Consider the following 17,916-nt stretch of genomic DNA (forward strand, 5'->3'; position numbering starts at 1 on the left):
CGGCGACTTAAGGCAAAGCGGTCAACATGATATATAGCTGCGGCCTTTCTAAGACTTAATTTTGGGTCATTCTGGAGGGCCTGAAGGGCAAGAATAATCTTAGCTTCATTTGGAGACTCTGGCATATTGGATTGTTGAGAAATATCTGATTGAAAAGTGATAGTGTAGGTTGAGGGATTTTTGGAGCACTCGCTTGTCTGGAGCACTCGCTTATCATGCACGTTATTGAAACAAGAATTAAATAGGCTCTCTCTTCTTTAATCAATATTCTTAGACAGTTATGCTAACATTCACGCATTTTTGTTGCAGTGGCTCCTAACGAATCATGCCAAGAAGGGAAGGGCTTAGACTTTCGCTAAGCTACCCTTAAACACTCGCCCTCAGATTAGACTTCCAACACGAATGTTGATTTCAGTCAGGCAAAACCTTAACAACATCACATTTTGGCTATTCTTTAAATTTCGGAGCCTGGAGGAGCTTTCCTCTCACAAAATAAGGTCGTATTTAAAAAAGACTCGGCAAGGAAATCGTTATAAGTATTCGTACATGCTAAATTAGAAACTCCGGCTCCATCCCAACGCCAACTGTCTGATCAACCTCTTATAAAATTCTCTGATTCCAAAACCCAAAGCCATTATTTAAATTGGAATCACGTTTGAAGTCCTACGTTTGTGGCAGGACTGCAAACGCCGCGTGATTTGAACTGAGCCCTTGTTTTTGTCAGCAATGTCTGAGCTTTCTTTTGAGTTTCCTGTTGAACTTCCTTGTGAGCTTCTTTTGTTTCTTCATCAGGAGCTGACCGAGTTCTTTGATCTCGTCCTGACGGTCGTGATGACGACTTTCCAGCTTTTCGAGCTTCTTCTTGGTTGCTTCGCAATACTTGCGACTTCGTCTCAGTTGCTTCTGGACAGCAACCCAGGACTGGGAGAGCATGGCACTCTGGCTGTTGAGCCCCGTTCTTATTTCGTTCTGAAGCTGAACATCTGCCAAGCGCAATTCTCGGTTTTCTTTGAAGATGAGATCAAAAGTATTGATGTAGTTTTGGTCTTCTGTTTTTACTTGCGGGTTGTCATTAAGCGACTGATCTGGCTCATTCTCAGATACATCTGATTTTGAATCGAGCTGTGCCGGGTAGATCGGGGTATAGGATGGTGTTGGGTAGACCAATGGGGCGTGCTGGGGAAACAATGGGGTGTTGAGTGCATGGCCATACGGGACCGCTCCGAGCTGGCCATGCATATCGATAGGACGTCCTTGATCACAGGTAAACCCAGATGGGTAGTCCATCTGGACACTTGGAGCCGATCCATGCAACCCCGAAATACCCTCATCTTCCCAGATACCTGCCTCATCTGCCGGGTCCCCGTCATGTGACGGGGGCGGACTCCCGTCTGAAGAATCGCGATCCTTTGCCCACATATTATTATGTAGACAGTAGTCAAAACTAGTTGTTGGCTATAGAATGTCAGTATCCTGCAAGAGTATTGGAAAGGTAGAGGGGTTGTAGGGTTGACTGACTGTTCAGTGGACAATGGTATTTCAGTAGATTTGTCTAGGCGAAGGTCTTTCTGGATATGTTGGGCTAGTTTCATGGCTTTCTTTAGCTATAATAACGATGATAAGAAAGGAAGGGAATAAGAGAAAGAGGTAGATGTGTAGGGTATATATAGTACACTCACATACTAAAAGACTTTGCGATAAATTATTCGAAGGCGAGCTCGCTCAGTTTCTTGAACTTTATTAATATCTCTGCAAATCATTTCAAGGGTAACCAAGAAAGTGAATAATTCAACTCACTCATCATCTTCAGCATTAACAAGGTATTGTTCAGTCAATCGAAAGTCCCTGGCACATAGCCTTCAGCATACGTGGCCGTTTACATGTGACCCAAAAGTCTTGTAGTGCGATGGGGCAAAATGACTTGGTCTACGTTTAATCTTAGTGGACAGTAATTGGCTCGTTCTGGGAGCAACGTTGCGCCATCTGAAGAGCCCAAAAGCTTTGGAATGCATTCGGAAGCTAACAGTACCTATATGTTGACCTTCTCGACAGTTGTTTCTCGAAACTTCTAACAACTGTATCAGAACCATGTATACCCCTTGGGGGTTCGCGTGGGCTCCATGATGGTTTTCATTGGCGACTATCACCTTATGAGGTGGCGAGGTTTCTTGACATGGTAATTAAAATGCAGAGGATATTTGCATAAATCCTATGGGAGATAGGGGGCCCAACTCATTTGACTCTACTTGGCCTAGCAGATTGAGTGGCAACAAACTCTGGGCTCTGACAAGAATGTGGGGGACACATATTTATACAAAGCATCATTTCACCTCAATATCCTCGCTGCTTTCTGATCGTCCCCCTTGGCGACTGATGACAGCTAACCAGATCTAACACCCAAGTTGTTGTCCTCATCCTTGGGGCAATTTTCATCGACATCGGTATTGAACTCAACAACACACGCAGAGTCTTGCGCGATAGCAATGCCAATGAAGGTCGTGTCAGTCTTGCCCTCTCCAGTACCAAGACTGTTTCCATCCTGGTCCTTGACCTCGCATGATTCGGGGTCACCAGCGAACGAGGACTTGCAGCGGAACTTGCGCTCTTTGGTCCAGCAATCTCCGCCGAAAGTGAATTCGCGTCCATCGCCGGTGTTGTAGCAAGGAGAGTGGTCAGCTGGGTATGCCTTGCTGTAGATGGCAGTACCGTCGTCTTTGAGGATAGTGAAGCCGGAGCTGTGGCCGCTTTGGCTTCCGCCACTTGGTCCGGAGATAGTTGAGAAGTCGCCTTGGGACCATACAACGCGAAGATGCTCGGCTGTGACGGTGGACGAAAGTGAGGCGGCCAAAAGGCCGAAGAGAATATTACGGGGAGAAGGCATGTTGATACACGGTTGGAGAGCGTCTGATTTGATGGGGTTGTGAATACTGAACAATGGTTTTGGTTGATAAGAGACATTGAAAGATGGACTGCGACTTATATATATACGTAGCCCTTTCACTGTTCTCGAGAGTTGCACTCAGTCATTCCCAAGCTCGAGTCTCCGGCCAACTCACTTGCCATACCGCATGAATGACATCACATCGAACGAGTTAATGTCGCATTTCGAATCCTTCGACGAGGTGTACTTACTGCCTAATGCTATCCGTAAGGAATGTGTCGGGGTTTGCTCCTCTTTACCCCACAAAGAGTATCTAGGCCTCGCGGCTGAGCTGACAGCAAAATTTGCCGATCAACCACCAAATCCAGTGTCAGTAGCCATTGAGCTTGGCAAATATGCCAAGATGTTCGGTTATCGTTACTTCAAAAGTGGAAGTCCGCTGTTAATATCTCCACTGACTACGTAATGCTATCGGAATATTGTCGCGCATGGTGACTCGGCTGGGGATTCGGGATCAGGGGATTGAGGGTTTGCCAATTTTTGATTGGATAACAAGAGGAAGCAAGGTCAGTAGCTGAAATACTCTTTGCCAACTTAAGACACGAAGCGGGGATTGGCAAGGCATAGTCAGGGCAGATCTGCATTTAGAGCGGCAACAGTGATATGCGAAGGATTTTAGGGCTTATTGTCATCGAGATGCCTCAGCTTCAGGAGCACGTGTCAGATCAAAGACATGAAGAATTAAAGAACCAAGGAAAAGGGGTATTTCATCAGTTATGCGTTAAGAACACGTATTTTAAGACAATTTGGCAGCTCCTTACTCACAACTTACTTTCAATAGTTAGAGCTGATAGCATGAAACATATCAAGCCAATACACTAAAATGTCCCAATTAACTTCAACTTTAAGGCAAAATGGGCAAAGAAAGAAAACTTTTTAAACAACTGAGCACCCCTCTAATATTCTTTTATATTTGTAATCTATGCATTTCTCATGGATGTCTACTAGTCCAAGATCATTTCATGGACTCCAAGTCAGTCATCTTGATATTACCTCCCAGCCAATGAGGCAAACAAGGTGGTCTTCATGGTGCTGGGGTAGAACGAGCAGGTTAAAGATAATAAGAGTGAAAGAAGCTTCTGCAATGCCAAGTAATTAAAAACTTAAACCAAAGGGTCTGGTTGTCAGTCAGAGACGTTTTGGTAAAGCCTCGGTGATATTCCATTACATCTGGGCCAAGTCCGTCATGAAGGTGACAGCAGCCACAAACTTTTGCAAATACAAATATGTGAAGGCATCCTCAACGCGTTCCCGCTTATGGGGCCCACGTGTATAATTTGGCTAGTTGATCACTGAGACACCGTAACGGACTTGTATAATCGGTGGAAGCTTGTCGAAGGCATCATGTCAGTAGAGCTCATTTTCCTTCCACCTTTCATGGCCAGTCGCGCGACTACCAGCAAATCGATAATTCTCATTCATCCCTGAGACAACATTTCTCTACGCGCTCTGGGTCATCTTTATGGCAAATCTCTGGTCTGTAGCGCTGAATAATGTCTCCGACTCCAGTAACTGTCATCACTCCGCTTACTGATGAAGTCCGGCTACCCCTGACATGGTCATCACACTACCCTGAAATCGGTTGGTCCCATTGTAGTCTTTCGGTCTGCAAGGCTCCATTTTGTTGGCGACTCAAATTGAACAGCGCTGGGGCAAACTATCACGCTGTAAACACTTGTGCCAGTGGATGTCCATGTTGTCTTTGCAAGTGCAACAAGATCGGATATCTGCATGGAGGTTTCTGGTGTCTATGGTAAGCCTGTGATAGATGGCATACTGGAGTTTGCTAATAGTTTTCGTAACAACTTTACACAAATGATAGGCTTGTGCTGTGGAGTGCGGAGGGCTTGGAATTTATCTCACCTAAATCTCAAAATAAAGCCTCATGCATGCTTACTACGAACAGAGAGGAATGCGTGTTTAGTCTTAATTATTGCGGTCTGGTGCTTTTCAAAGTCTAGCAAATGCTTTGGTTTAAAAGTTTATATGAAATTCTAAATGGACAGTTATCTCCTCAATCTGTTGCAGGATCCTATCACCGAACACCCTCACAAGGTACTAAGTTTTCTCTGCTGATTTAAGCTCTCAGCCACAAGTCTCCTGCAAATAACACATCTAGCTCACAACTTAAACATTGAACCAAAACGCCTGCCCAGTTGCTACGGCGTAAGGCTGATAAATAGAAAACCTAGAGTGTGACTCATTCGGCTTACGGGTATAAGAAGGTGTCTTTGGTGCGTCCCCCTTACCAGTTACAATCAGACTGAACATCTAACGCAACACCCACGGCTTTTCCGTCTGATTCATGCCCTTAAACCTGGTGGCTGTATGGTTCATAGGCAAGATCCGTCCGGAGAGATGGCGCCAGACCACGATTATGATATGTAGGGTGCATCTCGTGATCATCATCAATAGGTGCATAGGCTCCAGAGTGGTGACTACGCTCAAGTAGTCCTTTGCCTTCAGGGTCCTTTCGATTGGTCGTTGTGCTGCAGCAGAGAGTTGGTATTATCCAGAGGAGGTTTGCAGCGATAGCAAATGCCGCGCCAATCCAAATGATGGCGAGGAAAACGACGTTGACATTTCCCTTGACTCCATAAAGCTTCGCAGTGGTTTCCACGGCACCAATCGAGACGGAGGCCATGATGGTCGAGAGAATGGCTGACGCGAGGACAAACGCGGAAGCAAGGCCACTTGCCATCCATGTCCAGCAGGTGAGCTCGCGAGAGCAAACGGCAAAGATACCAAGAGCAATCTCGATGGCCAGCTCTATCAAAGCCACAATGAAAGCAACTTCAGCTCCTTTCGTCATCGATCTAAAGGTTTGGATAGCAGCGTTGATCTCTTTCGGTAGTTTGACCTCGACATCCTTATCAACACTCTTGATGCGGTTTGTGGATAGAGTCTTTCGGACCCAATCAAACTTGGGACTTGAGCACTCTCGCTTATCATCTGTATCAGTATGACAGTATCCCCAGAGCGTGATATCGTAGGTCTTGCCAAGCCCAAGGAGTTCGGCAGTGATATTCTTTTCGACTGTCTCGGCTCGTAGTAAGATCTTGTCGACAAGATCACTTGCAGGGCTAATGCTAAGATTCTCGAAGTCGAGTTGAATGAGGTACAGAGATTTGTCGGTGATGCCTGCGAGTGCGGGAACGAGGGTGAAGATGGCAGCTGCAATAGCCAGGGCGAATGGCAGAAGTACGCCAATAACGCGGCCAATGATCATCTCGTGAAGTTTTGGAGGATGTTTATGTATAGTGTTTGTCGAGAGTGCAGAAGCGAGTGAGTAATAAAGAGAAAGACTAATTTGCAAACGAAGATGCCAGCGATATGAACGTGTGAGAGCTCGAAATGGATAATTTATACAAATTCAATCGTCGCGATCTCATGAATCAAGTCAAAGCCCGCCTTGCTCACGAAAAGCACGGTCCCGGATTTTGAGTAGTTTCGACAAAGAATCCCTGCGATGTCAGAAACTCAGCCTCTCACTTCGTCCCATCGCTGGGAAAATTCTTACCCTCAGTATAACGCCCTGCTCCGATTTCTCAGTTCCCCGGGTCCATAGCTTCCGGGGTATTATTACTGTTGTCGAATGTGGTTGAGACACTGGGCGTTTGTTTTTGTTCTAATTTTAGAGTGGATGGGACCTGATTACTGAGCATTCCGAAAACGCGCTGACTCTTGCGGGCCGCATTTCTACAGATTTCATCCCAGTTCTTTGCCCTACGAAGCTATTGTTCGGTCCTTGTTTCTTCTATCTAAGCTGAATAGGTACGTGTGCCGCTGATGCCGCCGATGTGCCGCCCGTCAGGGTCCAACACCATGGATCGGGCTGTAAGCTGCCGATCTTAGAGTGGCATACTACTAAGGAGTTTTTGAGACAGATCAGTCTCTTCCAGATTTGAACAGCCGTGAAGACTGTGGCACAGTCTCATTGAGTTGTGTGTTTCTGAATAATGGTCAGTTTGTCCGCAGGGATTTGCGAAGCAGTCCATAGATAAGTATGGCTGGCACAGTGTGTAGAGGTCTGAAGGGCTTAGAACACAAGTGATTACAAATTGGCCTTTAGTCCCTCCTTACTCCTCAACGATCGTTTTTGGTTGCTTACCATCTCATGACCCGCGAGGCAGTGGCCGGCATTTCCAGGCACCTGAGGACAATATGATTTATTATATATCACTGCCTCAGATTCTCCGTTTTGCTACTCATTCCCTCTTCTCTTGTTTTTGCTACTTGGAAATCTAGCGGTCGCACAAAAATACGCAGCCTCTCTCGACATCGAAGCGTACGCGGAGTCAGCGCAATGTGCAACTTGATCCTGTTCAAAAAGTATCACAGTTCGTCAGAGGATGCAGCTCCTAAAAGCTTTTCTCGGCTGGCTAACATCAAAGTTCGGGATTGTGCCAACTTCACCGTTCATCTCGCAGATTCCACCGTCTTGAGGTTTGAGGACGAAGCGCTCATTACCTCACTTCAAAAATGAAAACACTCACCGTTGCCGATATAATTCCCACAATGTGCCTCCACACGACCAATTCACTGTCTTCAACACATCGAGCCTTCCGATCCACCGAATATCCTGACTTTGCTCAACTCATGCTGTCTGCGTATTCCCTCCAGTACAAACGACCTTCATTGTTGGCTGTCGCGTAAGGCTCTATAGTCCCTTCAACGAGATCCGTCAACCGAAAGAATGCGGGCACAATTAAGAGGCAAAGGATCGCGAGAACGAGAAGTAAGATGTAACAGGAAGCTAACCACGCATCTTCAACCCGAAAAGTTTTATGGTGGATGATCACAAGAGATTCAAAAGGCGGCGGCCAATTGAAGCAACAATGATCAAGGCAATCCTCTGTATTTCGAATCGAAGATCTAGAAGCTTTTGTTTTCACCATGACGATTGCCAGAGAAGAATGAGGGTACTCGTGCTTGGAAGCAGACTGGAGCTAAACAAGCAAAAAGATTGAACGGCCTGATCACAGAGGGACGACGACAGCTGAGCGTCTTCCAGTGCAGCAACCAACAGCCACATTGGCAGACTGCACCATGTTTCTTTCAGCTGATCAAGCCATTACGGTACCCTGGTTATAGGATCGGTCTTGCTACCAATCACATGCCAGGAGTATTTTCGTGTTAGTGTCAAGGATTGGGACACGGGGTGAAGAGTTGCTGAAGAGCTTGGCAGATGGATGGAGCTCCCTACGAATTAAAGTTCGATAGACCGGGTAGCGGAGTATCCAAGGATGAGAACTAGGATCTGGTTCGTCGGAAGCTTTCCCGTCCGCATGGACATGCATATGGGACCAGTTAGCCAAGTAACATCCCGCTGAGTCTTCGATAGTCGAGACGCTTGATGAACTTGGTGGGGATGTGACTTGGTTACTATTCATCACACCTTCGTACTTAATAGCTATGGCATACGAAGTAATAAAATAACTTTACTGGTGGCCCTTGCCAAGATTCTTCAAGAGTTATGGGCTGTTTCTTGCATGATATCCTTGACGATCCCAGGACCAACAGCATTTACGCCACTTGGCTGCAGCCAAGCCATCCCTTTTGACAAGATGCAAGCGACCAACACACTTCGTTATACGTAGAAGAAAAGATAATTTTTATTGCTTTTACACCAGAGAGTGGGGATTCTGCATACTTATGCGTCCCCTTCCACGAATCAATCTCTTAACATGAACAATCCACACCCCTTTGCCAACTCACGTACTCGCCTGGAAATGCCTCAATGTGATACAAAACCAATAAATCTTCCCTCGAATATCCTCTTTGTCATCTCCCAATTTGCCATCGCTCGCCAATTTGGGTCATCATGTGGTGTACTTCACTGGTTGTTGCAGCTTTCTTGGTTGCTAAATCAAGCGCCACCGATTCTCTGCTTGAAACCAAGGACTTCAACATCACTCAAGCCCTTCTTGACCAAGGTGTTGACGTATTAGAGCTTCCTGTATCCACGGACGATGCAAAACGATCTGGCACTGGTTGCGTTGCTGCTGTATGTAAACCGGAGTCTCATAACCGTCATGTGGCTGAAGCAAAATAGTGCGCCTCTCTGAAGATACTCTACGGTGATGCCACTGTTGAGACGAGGGAAGAAAAGGCCTTCGGGGACTTCACAAGCTCGTACTGGTCTTCAAACCAGGCAGAGGTCAATCCTTACTGTATCTTCATTCCTCAGCGGCCGAGTCAAGTTTCTGTAACTGTACTGTTGGCTCGATTGACAAAGTGTCCTTTCGCTGCCAAGAGTGGCGGCCACGCAGCCTTTGCTGGAGCTTCATCCGTTGAGGATGGCATTACCATTTCGTTCGCTAACTTGAAAGGTGTCTCTCTGTCTCAAGATAAGAAGATTGCTTCGATTGAGCCTGGAAACACCTGGGGGCCCGTGTATGAGCAGTTGGCGAAGTCTGATGTCAGTGTTATTGGAGGGCGACTCTATAACATCGGCGTTGGAGGATTGACTACGGGAGGTAAATGCAACTACCTTTCCGACATAATTCATGACTAATTTGGCGAAGGTGGTATCTCATTCTTCTCAAATATTTATGGCTGGGCTTGCGATAATGTTGAGAGCTACGAGGTAACTATGCCAGCCCAGTCAGTTGCCTAGTCCTCCAAGCTAACCAATCTACAAGTTGGTACTCGCCAATGGCATAATAGTCAAAGCCAGCGCCACATTATACCCTGACCTCTACTGGGCTCTTCGCGGAGGCGGTAACAACTTCGGTCTTGTTGTCAAGTTCAACCTCAAGACCATACCCCTTCCCAAGAGCGAGATGTGGGGTGGATCCCGCGTCTATACAGAAGACAGGTTTGCCGAAGTCACAGACGCACTGTTCAATATCCTAAAGAACTCCGCGAATGACCTTAAGGCAGGAATCTACGTCCCTTGGATCTATTATGAAGGCAACAAACTGTCTATGCCCACTATGTACTACGCCGAGCCTGACGCCGGAAACGCTACTATATGGAAGGACTTCAACAAAATTGAGGCCGTCTCTGATACCACGCAGAACAGAGTTCTCGCCGCGTGGGGCAAGGAGATCATGAGTGACAGCCCCCCGGGACTTCGCGAGGTCTACTACGTTATTACTACCAAGCTCGATCACGGCATCCTGGAATACACAAGGGATTACTTTTACAAGACTGTTCTTACGGTTGCTGATATTTCTGGCATTATACCTGCTTTTGTGGTTCAAGGCATCACTACTCCCCAGCTCAAGCAGATGCAGAAGAATGGAGGCAACGCCCTTGGTATCGATCCTGAGGGAGGACCTCTATTAATTTTGCAGCTCTCCGTTATGTGGAATAATAAGTCTGACGACGACGCCATCTACAGCTGGATCTCTGATATCTTCCAGGTAGTAACCAAGGAGGCCAAAGCTCGTGGGGTCAACAACGGCTACGTTTACATGAACTACGCAAGTCAGTACCAGGATGTCATTGCAAGCTACGGGTCAGGCAATAAGGCTAAGCTGAAGAGCATTGCAAAGAAGTATGATCCTCAACAAGTGTTTCAGAAGCTGCAGCCTGGATACTTCAAGCTGGATAGAGCACCTATTCCTAATTCTGGATACTTCTCCCATTAGAAACGGATACGTCTACAGAGAAGCATCGAAGAGGCATAATCGTCAAAGAAGATAGGGCGAGAGCGCTGCCTAGCTGAGAAGAGAAAAGCAGAACTTGGCCTTAGTTTAGTAAGACGAATTTAACTGTATTATGTGCGTGTTTATCTTCTTAAGGCATGGAGCTCGTAAGAGCAGGAGAAGTGGAATAATTGGAAGCTGGAGACCTTAAAATCTACCATTGGGCAGATGCGCCAAGCTGTTGTGAAGATTGCTGATATATGCAGATCTTCCAGCGTTATAATCCAATTCTCTTCCACTTGTGTGTGTGTGAGTTTACAGGCTTGGCTTTGATTGCCATCTTGGTCGTTCATCTATGACTTGTAGTCCAGCCTCATCGGAACGACACTTCACATGATCGGAACGCTCGAGCGGTCACCCGGTAGTGGGGCCGGCGCACGGTATCAGATCCGAGGACAGCTTCAGCTGAAGAGGGTACCAGCAAATGCGCCGTAAACCAGTAACGTAATACATCATAGTCAGGCCATTCGCGCATTCGGTAAACTTCCTAAGGCATGACTTTGGACTGCAGATGTCGCACAAATGGTGCCATTTGGCCAAGAATTGTGAGGGCCTATCGGAGCCATTGTATTGTAAGCTCCGATCGAGTTCCGGGCCGAGGCTCGTCGCTACCCCGCCATCACGAACTTTGGTCGAGTTGGATAAAGCCAAAATCATTTGATCGATGCATACAATGACAAAGTAAATTACTAGAAAGAAAGTAGAGGACAAATACAATTAACTAGTAAAATTCGTAATCATTCATTCTCAATGGTATTTTGCTACATTGCTCATTAATTACAGTCGAGGAGAAGCCTTGGGCGAAGAACCGTTGGCAACATCAAATCGGTCCAGGTTCATCACCTTGGTCCAAGCAGCAACAAAGTCCTTGACAAGCTTCTCTTGTCCACCAGCCTCAGCATATGTCTCAGCTGTAGCACGGAGCTCAGCGTGAGAGCCAAAGACAAGATCGACGCGGGTGCCGGTCCACTTCTTGGCGCCGGTCTTGCGATCAGTACCCTCGAAGATGTCACCGTTTCCGACGGCCTTCCACTCAGTGCTCATGTCGAGCAGGTTGACGAAGAAGTCGTTGGTCAGAACACCAGGACGGTTGGTGAAGATACCATGCGATGAGCCGTCATAGTTGGTGTTGAGGGCACGGAGACCACCAATGAGAGCAGTAAGCTCAGGGACGCTGAGGGTGAGGAGTTGAGCGCGGTCAATGAGCTGGTGCTCAAGCTTGACGCGGTCTGTAGAAGAGCCGTAGTTACGGAAACCATCGGCGAAAGGCTTAAGGTGGTCGACGGACTTGGCGTCGGTCTGCTCCTGTGTAGCGTCGGTGCGGCCGGGCACGAAGGGCACGGTGATGTTAACACCGGCATCCTTAGCAGCCTTCTCAACAGCGGCGGAACCGGCAAGAACAATAACATCGGCAAGAGAGATGGCCTTGCCGCTGGACTGAGAGTCGTTGAACTTCTTCTGGATGCCCTCGAGAGTGCTGAGGACCTTGCTCAATTGAGCGGGGTTGTTGACCTCCCAGTCCTTCTGGGGCTGAAGGCGGATACGGGCGCCGTTGGCACCACCGCGGAGATCACTGCCTCGGAAGGTGGAGGCGGAGGCCCAAGCGGTAGAGACCAGCTTGGAGACGTCAACACCAGACTTGAGGATCTCGTTCTTGATGGCGGAGATATCGCCGTCGTCGACGAGCTTGTAGTCACGCTCGGGGACAGGGTCTTGCCAGAGGAAGACCTCCTTGGGAACCTCAGGGCCGAGGTATCGGTCGCGGGGACCCATGTCACGGTGAGTGAGCTTGAACCAGGCCTTGGCGAAAGCCTCGTTGAACTGGTCTGGGTTCTCGAGGAAGCGTCGAGAAATCTTCTCGTACTCAGGGTCGAATCGCAGAGACAAATCGGTGGTCAACATGGTAGGCTTCTGCTTCTTGTTGGGGTCGAAGGCATCAGGAACAGTGGCGTTGGCATCCTTGGCAACCCACTGGTGAGCGCCAGCAGGGCTCTTTGTGAGCTCCCACTCGAACTGGAAGAGATACTTGAGGTAGTCATGGCTCCACTTGACGGGAGTGCTGGTCCAGGTAACCTCGAGACCGGAGGTGGTTGTGTGAGGACCCTTGCCGGTCTTGTAGCTGTTGGACCAGCCGAGACCCTGCTGGGCGAGGTCAGCAGCCTCGGGCTCGGGGCCGACGTGGTCGGTTGAGCCAGCGCCGTGGGTCTTTCCGACGGTGTGACCACCGGCGATGAGGGCAACGGTCTCCTCGTCGTTCATAGCCATGCGACCGAAGGTCTCGCGGATGTCGCGGGCAGCGGCGACGGGATCGGGGTTGCCATCAGGACCCTCTGCAATCAAGTCAGTGACTGCGCATGGCGCATTGGCTTTGGGGAGTACTAACCAGGGTTGACGTAAATGAGACCGTGGTGAGCAGCAGCCAGTGGCTTCTCAAGCTCGCGGTTGTGGATGTTCTTGTGGGGAGCCTGATCGGAATCGGTAGCGCCAGGCTTGGAGGTTCCGGGGTGGCCATCAGAGTAACGGACATCGTTTCCGAGCCAAGTATCCTCGCCACCGTAGTAGGTAGCCTCGTCAGCCTCCCAAGTATCGGGACGACCAGCGGCGAAGCCAATGGTCTTGAAGCCCATATCCTCGAGGGCGACGTTGCCAGCCATGACGATCAGATCGGCCCATGAGACCTTGTTGCCGTACTTTTGCTTGACGGGCCAGAGAAGGCGGCGGGCCTTGTCGAGGGAAACGTTATCGGGCCAAGAATTGAGGGGGGCGAATCTTTGCTGACCCTATGACGCTGTTAGACTTGTGCGCAATTGAGAGAGGCAGGGAGAGGGTGTAATGGATTTCTTACCTGTCGGCCGCCACCTCGACCATCGAAGACACGGTATGTTCCAACAGCGTGCCACGACATACGGACAAAGAGACCACCATAGTGGCCGAAATCAGCAGGCCACCAGTCCTGCGAATCGCGGCAGACCTTTCGCAGATCCTCCTTGAGCTCGTTGTAGTCAATAGAGTTGAAAGCCTCGGCGTAGTTGAAGTTCTCGCCGTAGGGGTTGGTGACGGCGCTGTGCTGACGAAGAATGTTGGTCTTGAGGGCCTCGGGCCACCACTTCTGATGGGTAACGCCGTGACCAGCGACGTTGGGGACCTTGTGGGCCACGGGACACTTTCTCTCGTCGGCCATTTTGGGAGCTGAAGTATGAAGCGATAGCCTGAAGTGTTGTTGGTTCAGATTCAGAGTCCTCCTCGCTACAGACAAGGACAGAATGCGAGAGGAAGGGAAGAGAAACCGAGGCATGGAGGAGATGCGGGGGTGGAGTTTGGCATTTATACCGTAACGCGAGGGACGTGGATTGGAAAAGGAACGACTGTGAGTGGACTCTTTTTAGAGGCGACACGGTCTCCCCGGATCACGCTCGGAATCTCGTCAAACTATTGTACAAGTATCATCGGAAACTTATGCCGGATTTGTCAACAAAAGTTAACTGCATGACGCACTGTAGCCCATCGCAAGTGCGGGGAAGCTGTCCAAACTCAGCAACTGGTGTAACCAAGGCTCGTAACGATCATTGCCCTGAAGACTTGGGTGTCGGGGAGAGACATCGGGCCTTATTTGAGGAATCAGTCTCTATAGAATTGTCTAGAAATACAATCATGGAATCATCTCATCCTCTCCATCATGAATCCATACTCGATTGCTGATTGCCACTGAATAACCTTTCATAGAGCATCATGACAACGGAGGCATGGGCCCCCCGTGATCGGTTTAGTACCGGCTCTTACTGGGCCGGCCCCGCAAAACAAACACCACAGCAACCCGATTTCTCTGCGTGTTAGCAGCCCGTTTCGTCGTAGACCAGCCCATTTCACCCCGCCTGAGCTTCTGGAGAGAAACAGGGGAGAGCTCCCTGCCTTGATCAGCTACAGTACCACTGCGGGTTTCCTCCCGCCAAACACAACACGGTCTAAAATTGGCAGGCCAAAGAGCGGGGTCAACTTCACCATCGCAATTCGTTTCTTCCTAACACAGCAATAAAAGTGAGGCAATTCCATCGTCGCATTACGACTTGACGTGAACCTACTGCGTAGCAACGATCGCTGTTACTTCCTAATGCATGAATTGCTCAATTGCCTCTTAAAGCCGGCGTGAAAATCCGCTTCAGGGATGTTCAATTTGCCAATGAAGCGCAATAGATTCCAAATGATCAGAGATGATCGAGTTCCACCACGACCCGAGAATCGCAAGCCAATCATGGGCCCCGCTTACATTTGGAATCAATTTCCATTCTGCAACAGATGGAATCAATTGTTCCAGGTGTGCGGTACCTGCGTCGTCAGTGGTTCCTTCAAGCCTCCGGTCGGATTGTCTAGACGCATCATCCACGACATTGACGCCGAGCCGCTGATGAAAAGTCTCCGACTGATGAGGAATTGAACTCAAGACCTTCAAAGTGCAAAAATAAATGGAGGTGGATGATCGCATCTTTGACCAGTACCTCCGAGGAGGGCCAGGCCTAGCGACCATCCAACATTTTAATTTACTGTCTGCATACATGAGGGGCTCATGGTCCCCTCTTTGCTGACTCTCGACTCCGGGCAGCGCAACACAAACGCGCGTACGATTGAAACAGGGCACCTTATAGATACCTACCTAGTTCTCTGTCAACTGTTGGCAATCAATCACCACTTGCAACCTCAGCTCGCACCTCATGAGACAATGCCAGCGGGTAGGCCGTAGCCAATCGAAATACACGCATCACTAAGCTCTGTGCCCAGTAAATTAATTCGCAACGACGCAAGACAGCAATTGAGGAGGAAAGAAAAGGATGATAGGTAAGGAAAAGCGACTGGTTATCATCTAGTTTTCCTTTTGAATTTCGTTCATTAGACACAAGAGTATTTCCAATCCCTTATTGTTCGCGCTGGATTTAAAGTTGCACTGCCAAACCACTCTAGCGAGCGTTGACCTCCAGCTACAGGCGACTGACCCGACTGTAGTCGCTAAGTGGTCTGCCACCTCCCGACCCACCGCGAGCGGCACTGTCAAGCACTGCGACGACAACCTCATCTCTTCAGACCGAAATTCCAAAAGATCAACGCATTCGAACGCGCGAAGAAAAGAGGAAGAGCTGTAAGCAACTTTACAGGTGTAATGAGTGTTAGTGCGATTATCCCTTTCACGCAATGGCTACACGGCTACGCCACTCGACCAGACCACTCTAGCGAGCGGAATGTCTGAACCCTTCCTCTGTCAAACATTGCGCAACTTGGGGTATATATACTGTCAACATAACAACCTGTATCGCGCAAATGGAAATTCCAAAAAAATAAAAAGACATTCGAACGCGCGGGCAAAAGAGGAAGGGCTGTAAACGACTTTAAAGCTAGGAAGGGACATAGCAGGAGGCTATGTCGCATCTGCCGCTAGACCACTCTATCGAGAGGAATGTCTGAACCCAACCCCGACAGCATTGATCAGATTGCGGTGTATATGGCAAGCCCCCGGCGAAGGTTTCCTTCTGTCGTGGATGGATTGTGGTCCATGTTGCTCTGTGAACTGCTACCTTGTGTACAGCAGCGCATGTTGATGACCGTCACTGTCCAGCATTGTGATAACCTCTTGTCCTCTAAATGAAAATCCCAAAACTCAAACACGCTCGAACGCATGAGCAAAAGGAATCGCAGCTGTATACAACTTTACAAGTCTCTGTTAGTGCAGCTTCCCAAGCCCCCGAAGGCGCTCTGTGCGCCTAATAGCTAGACCACTCTACCGAGAGGAATGTCTGAGCCACGACTCCACGAGCAGTGTTCAGATTTGGGTATACATGCGCCATCAAGGAACCTAGCCAGAAGTATATTGCTTCGTGACAATGCAAGTCGCTTAGAGGTCTGCCAACCCAGGTCCCACCACGACATGAGTGTGTGTGACAGAGCATCAGCAAGAAGCAGTTTACCATTGACCAAAAAGAAAAATCCAACATTTTCGAACGCATGAGCAAAAGGAATCGCAGCTGTATGCGACTTTGCAAGTCTGTTACTGCTCTTACGCGCTGGCCTTAACAGCTAGGCCACTCTATCGAGAGGAATGTCTGAACCACGACTCCACAAATAGTGATTAGATTTGGGTATATGTGCCTACTTACTATTGAGTAACCTTGCCAGAAGTGTATTGTTTTGGGCAAGTGCAAGTCGATCGGAGGTCTGCCAACCTGAGTCCCATCACGACATTATGGGTATGACAGAGCATCAGCAAGGAGCAGCCCAATGACCTCTTTCCATTGACCAAAAAGAAGGGTCAACAACATGTTCGAACGCATGAGCAAAAGGAAATCGAGGCTGTAAACAACTTTACGTTGGCAGGGCATCACTCAAGCCGCTTGACCACTCTATCGAGAGGAATGTCTGAACCACGATCCCCACGAAGCAGTGATTAGATCATGGTGTATATGGCTTCAATCAAATCTGTGTCGTCTATGTCAAGATCACAAAAGATTGAGCACTCGAACGTGTGACCGAAGGGCAAAAAGAGGACGTATCTTTTCACGACTTTGTAAGGACACTGTCAGCATATTAACATATGCATAACCGCTAGACCACTCTAACGAGAGGAATGTCTCGACCACCGTCCCCCAACAAGCACTTCCCAATCACAGGATATATAGCTCTAGCCTTCGCACTCCGTCTCATGGCAAAAAGAGGGAGACCCAAGGATTCGAACCCATAAGCAAAAGAGACAACGCTGTATACGGCTTTACCGCAAGGGTCCCATTGGGAGCCCCAGTTCGACCACTCTAACGAGAGGAATGCCTGAGCGATGCACTGCATCGACAGGGCGAAAGCACATCGTTGTCGGAGAATTGACCAGCTGCCGGACAGGATCTACCGTTCGATGAAGGTGCCGAGAGGCGGGTGCCAGGTACCTCTGAGGATAGTCCAAGTGTGAGAGATGAAAGAATCACGAAGAAAGAGATACACGCACGCACGAGTTGTCCTTTTTAATTACTGCCTCCCCGCTGCTGGGAACGGACTTCATTGTGATGAGTTGAGCAAAGTCGGCCGTTGGAAAGTGGTTTGAGAACTCCGACTCAAGACACGCGAGAGGTGGATCTACGTTGACATTGACCTACCTCGAGCTTCCATTTGGGCCATAGGACACATCAGTGCAGTCGCAAAGACTTCCGTTATCCCATGGGTCAACTTCCCAGTATCATCCAGCTGTTGGCAACCGATGTGTCTCCTCGGACAATATCCCCACCGAACACCGAAGGCCTCGGTCTCTGGGCGGGCTACCAAGTCCGTCGGCCAACGGTATCGCGTGACTCG

At 48.7% G+C, this 17,916-nt stretch overlaps 6 protein-coding genes across 6 annotated transcripts; 2 read left to right on the forward strand and 4 right to left on the reverse strand.

The window, feature by feature from the left end:
• Positions 1-720: 720 nt before the first annotated feature.
• On the reverse strand, positions 721-1,419 carry FMAN_14858 (uncharacterized protein; the record flags this gene model as incomplete). The annotated part of the gene is made up of 1 exon (XM_041822836.1): positions 721-1,419. One exon carries the CDS (start codon positions 1,417-1,419, stop codon positions 721-723), a length of 699 nt encoding a protein of 232 aa, XP_041688476.1.
• Positions 1,420-2,380: 961 nt separating this feature from the next.
• Positions 2,381-2,881, reverse strand: FMAN_14857 (uncharacterized protein; the record flags this gene model as incomplete). The annotated part of the gene is made up of 1 exon (XM_041822837.1): positions 2,381-2,881. The coding sequence occupies one exon, from the start codon at positions 2,879-2,881 to the stop codon at positions 2,381-2,383; it is 501 nt and encodes a 166-aa protein (XP_041688477.1).
• Positions 2,882-5,252: 2,371 nt separating this feature from the next.
• On the reverse strand, positions 5,253-6,170 carry FMAN_14856 (uncharacterized protein; the record flags this gene model as incomplete). The annotated part of the gene is made up of 1 exon (XM_041822838.1): positions 5,253-6,170. One exon carries the CDS (start codon positions 6,168-6,170, stop codon positions 5,253-5,255), a length of 918 nt encoding a protein of 305 aa, XP_041688478.1.
• A 2,595-nt stretch (positions 6,171-8,765) lies between these two features.
• Positions 8,766-10,539, forward strand: FMAN_14855 (uncharacterized protein; the record flags this gene model as incomplete). Its single annotated transcript, XM_041822839.1, has 4 exons — positions 8,766-8,948; positions 8,997-9,420; positions 9,469-9,530; positions 9,586-10,539. 4 exons carry the CDS (start codon positions 8,766-8,768, stop codon positions 10,537-10,539), a joined length of 1,623 nt encoding a protein of 540 aa, XP_041688479.1.
• An 834-nt stretch (positions 10,540-11,373) lies between these two features.
• Positions 11,374-13,777, reverse strand: FMAN_14854 (putative catalase 2; the record flags this gene model as incomplete). The annotated part of the gene is made up of 3 exons (XM_041822840.1): positions 11,374-12,926; positions 12,980-13,376; positions 13,442-13,777. 3 exons carry the CDS (start codon positions 13,775-13,777, stop codon positions 11,374-11,376), a joined length of 2,286 nt encoding a protein of 761 aa, XP_041688480.1.
• A 1,525-nt stretch (positions 13,778-15,302) lies between these two features.
• FMAN_14853 (uncharacterized protein) lies at positions 15,303-15,728 on the forward strand (the record flags this gene model as incomplete). Its single annotated transcript, XM_041822841.1, has 3 exons — positions 15,303-15,320; positions 15,398-15,426; positions 15,482-15,728. The coding sequence occupies 3 exons, from the start codon at positions 15,303-15,305 to the stop codon at positions 15,726-15,728; spliced, it is 294 nt and encodes a 97-aa protein (XP_041688481.1).
• Positions 15,729-17,916: the final 2,188 nt, after the last annotated feature.

This window comes from Fusarium mangiferae (genome assembly GCF_900044065.1).
Source record: "Fusarium mangiferae strain MRC7560 genome assembly, contig: FMAN_scaffold014, whole genome shotgun sequence".
Classification (NCBI taxonomy): domain Eukaryota; kingdom Fungi; phylum Ascomycota; class Sordariomycetes; order Hypocreales; family Nectriaceae; genus Fusarium; species Fusarium mangiferae.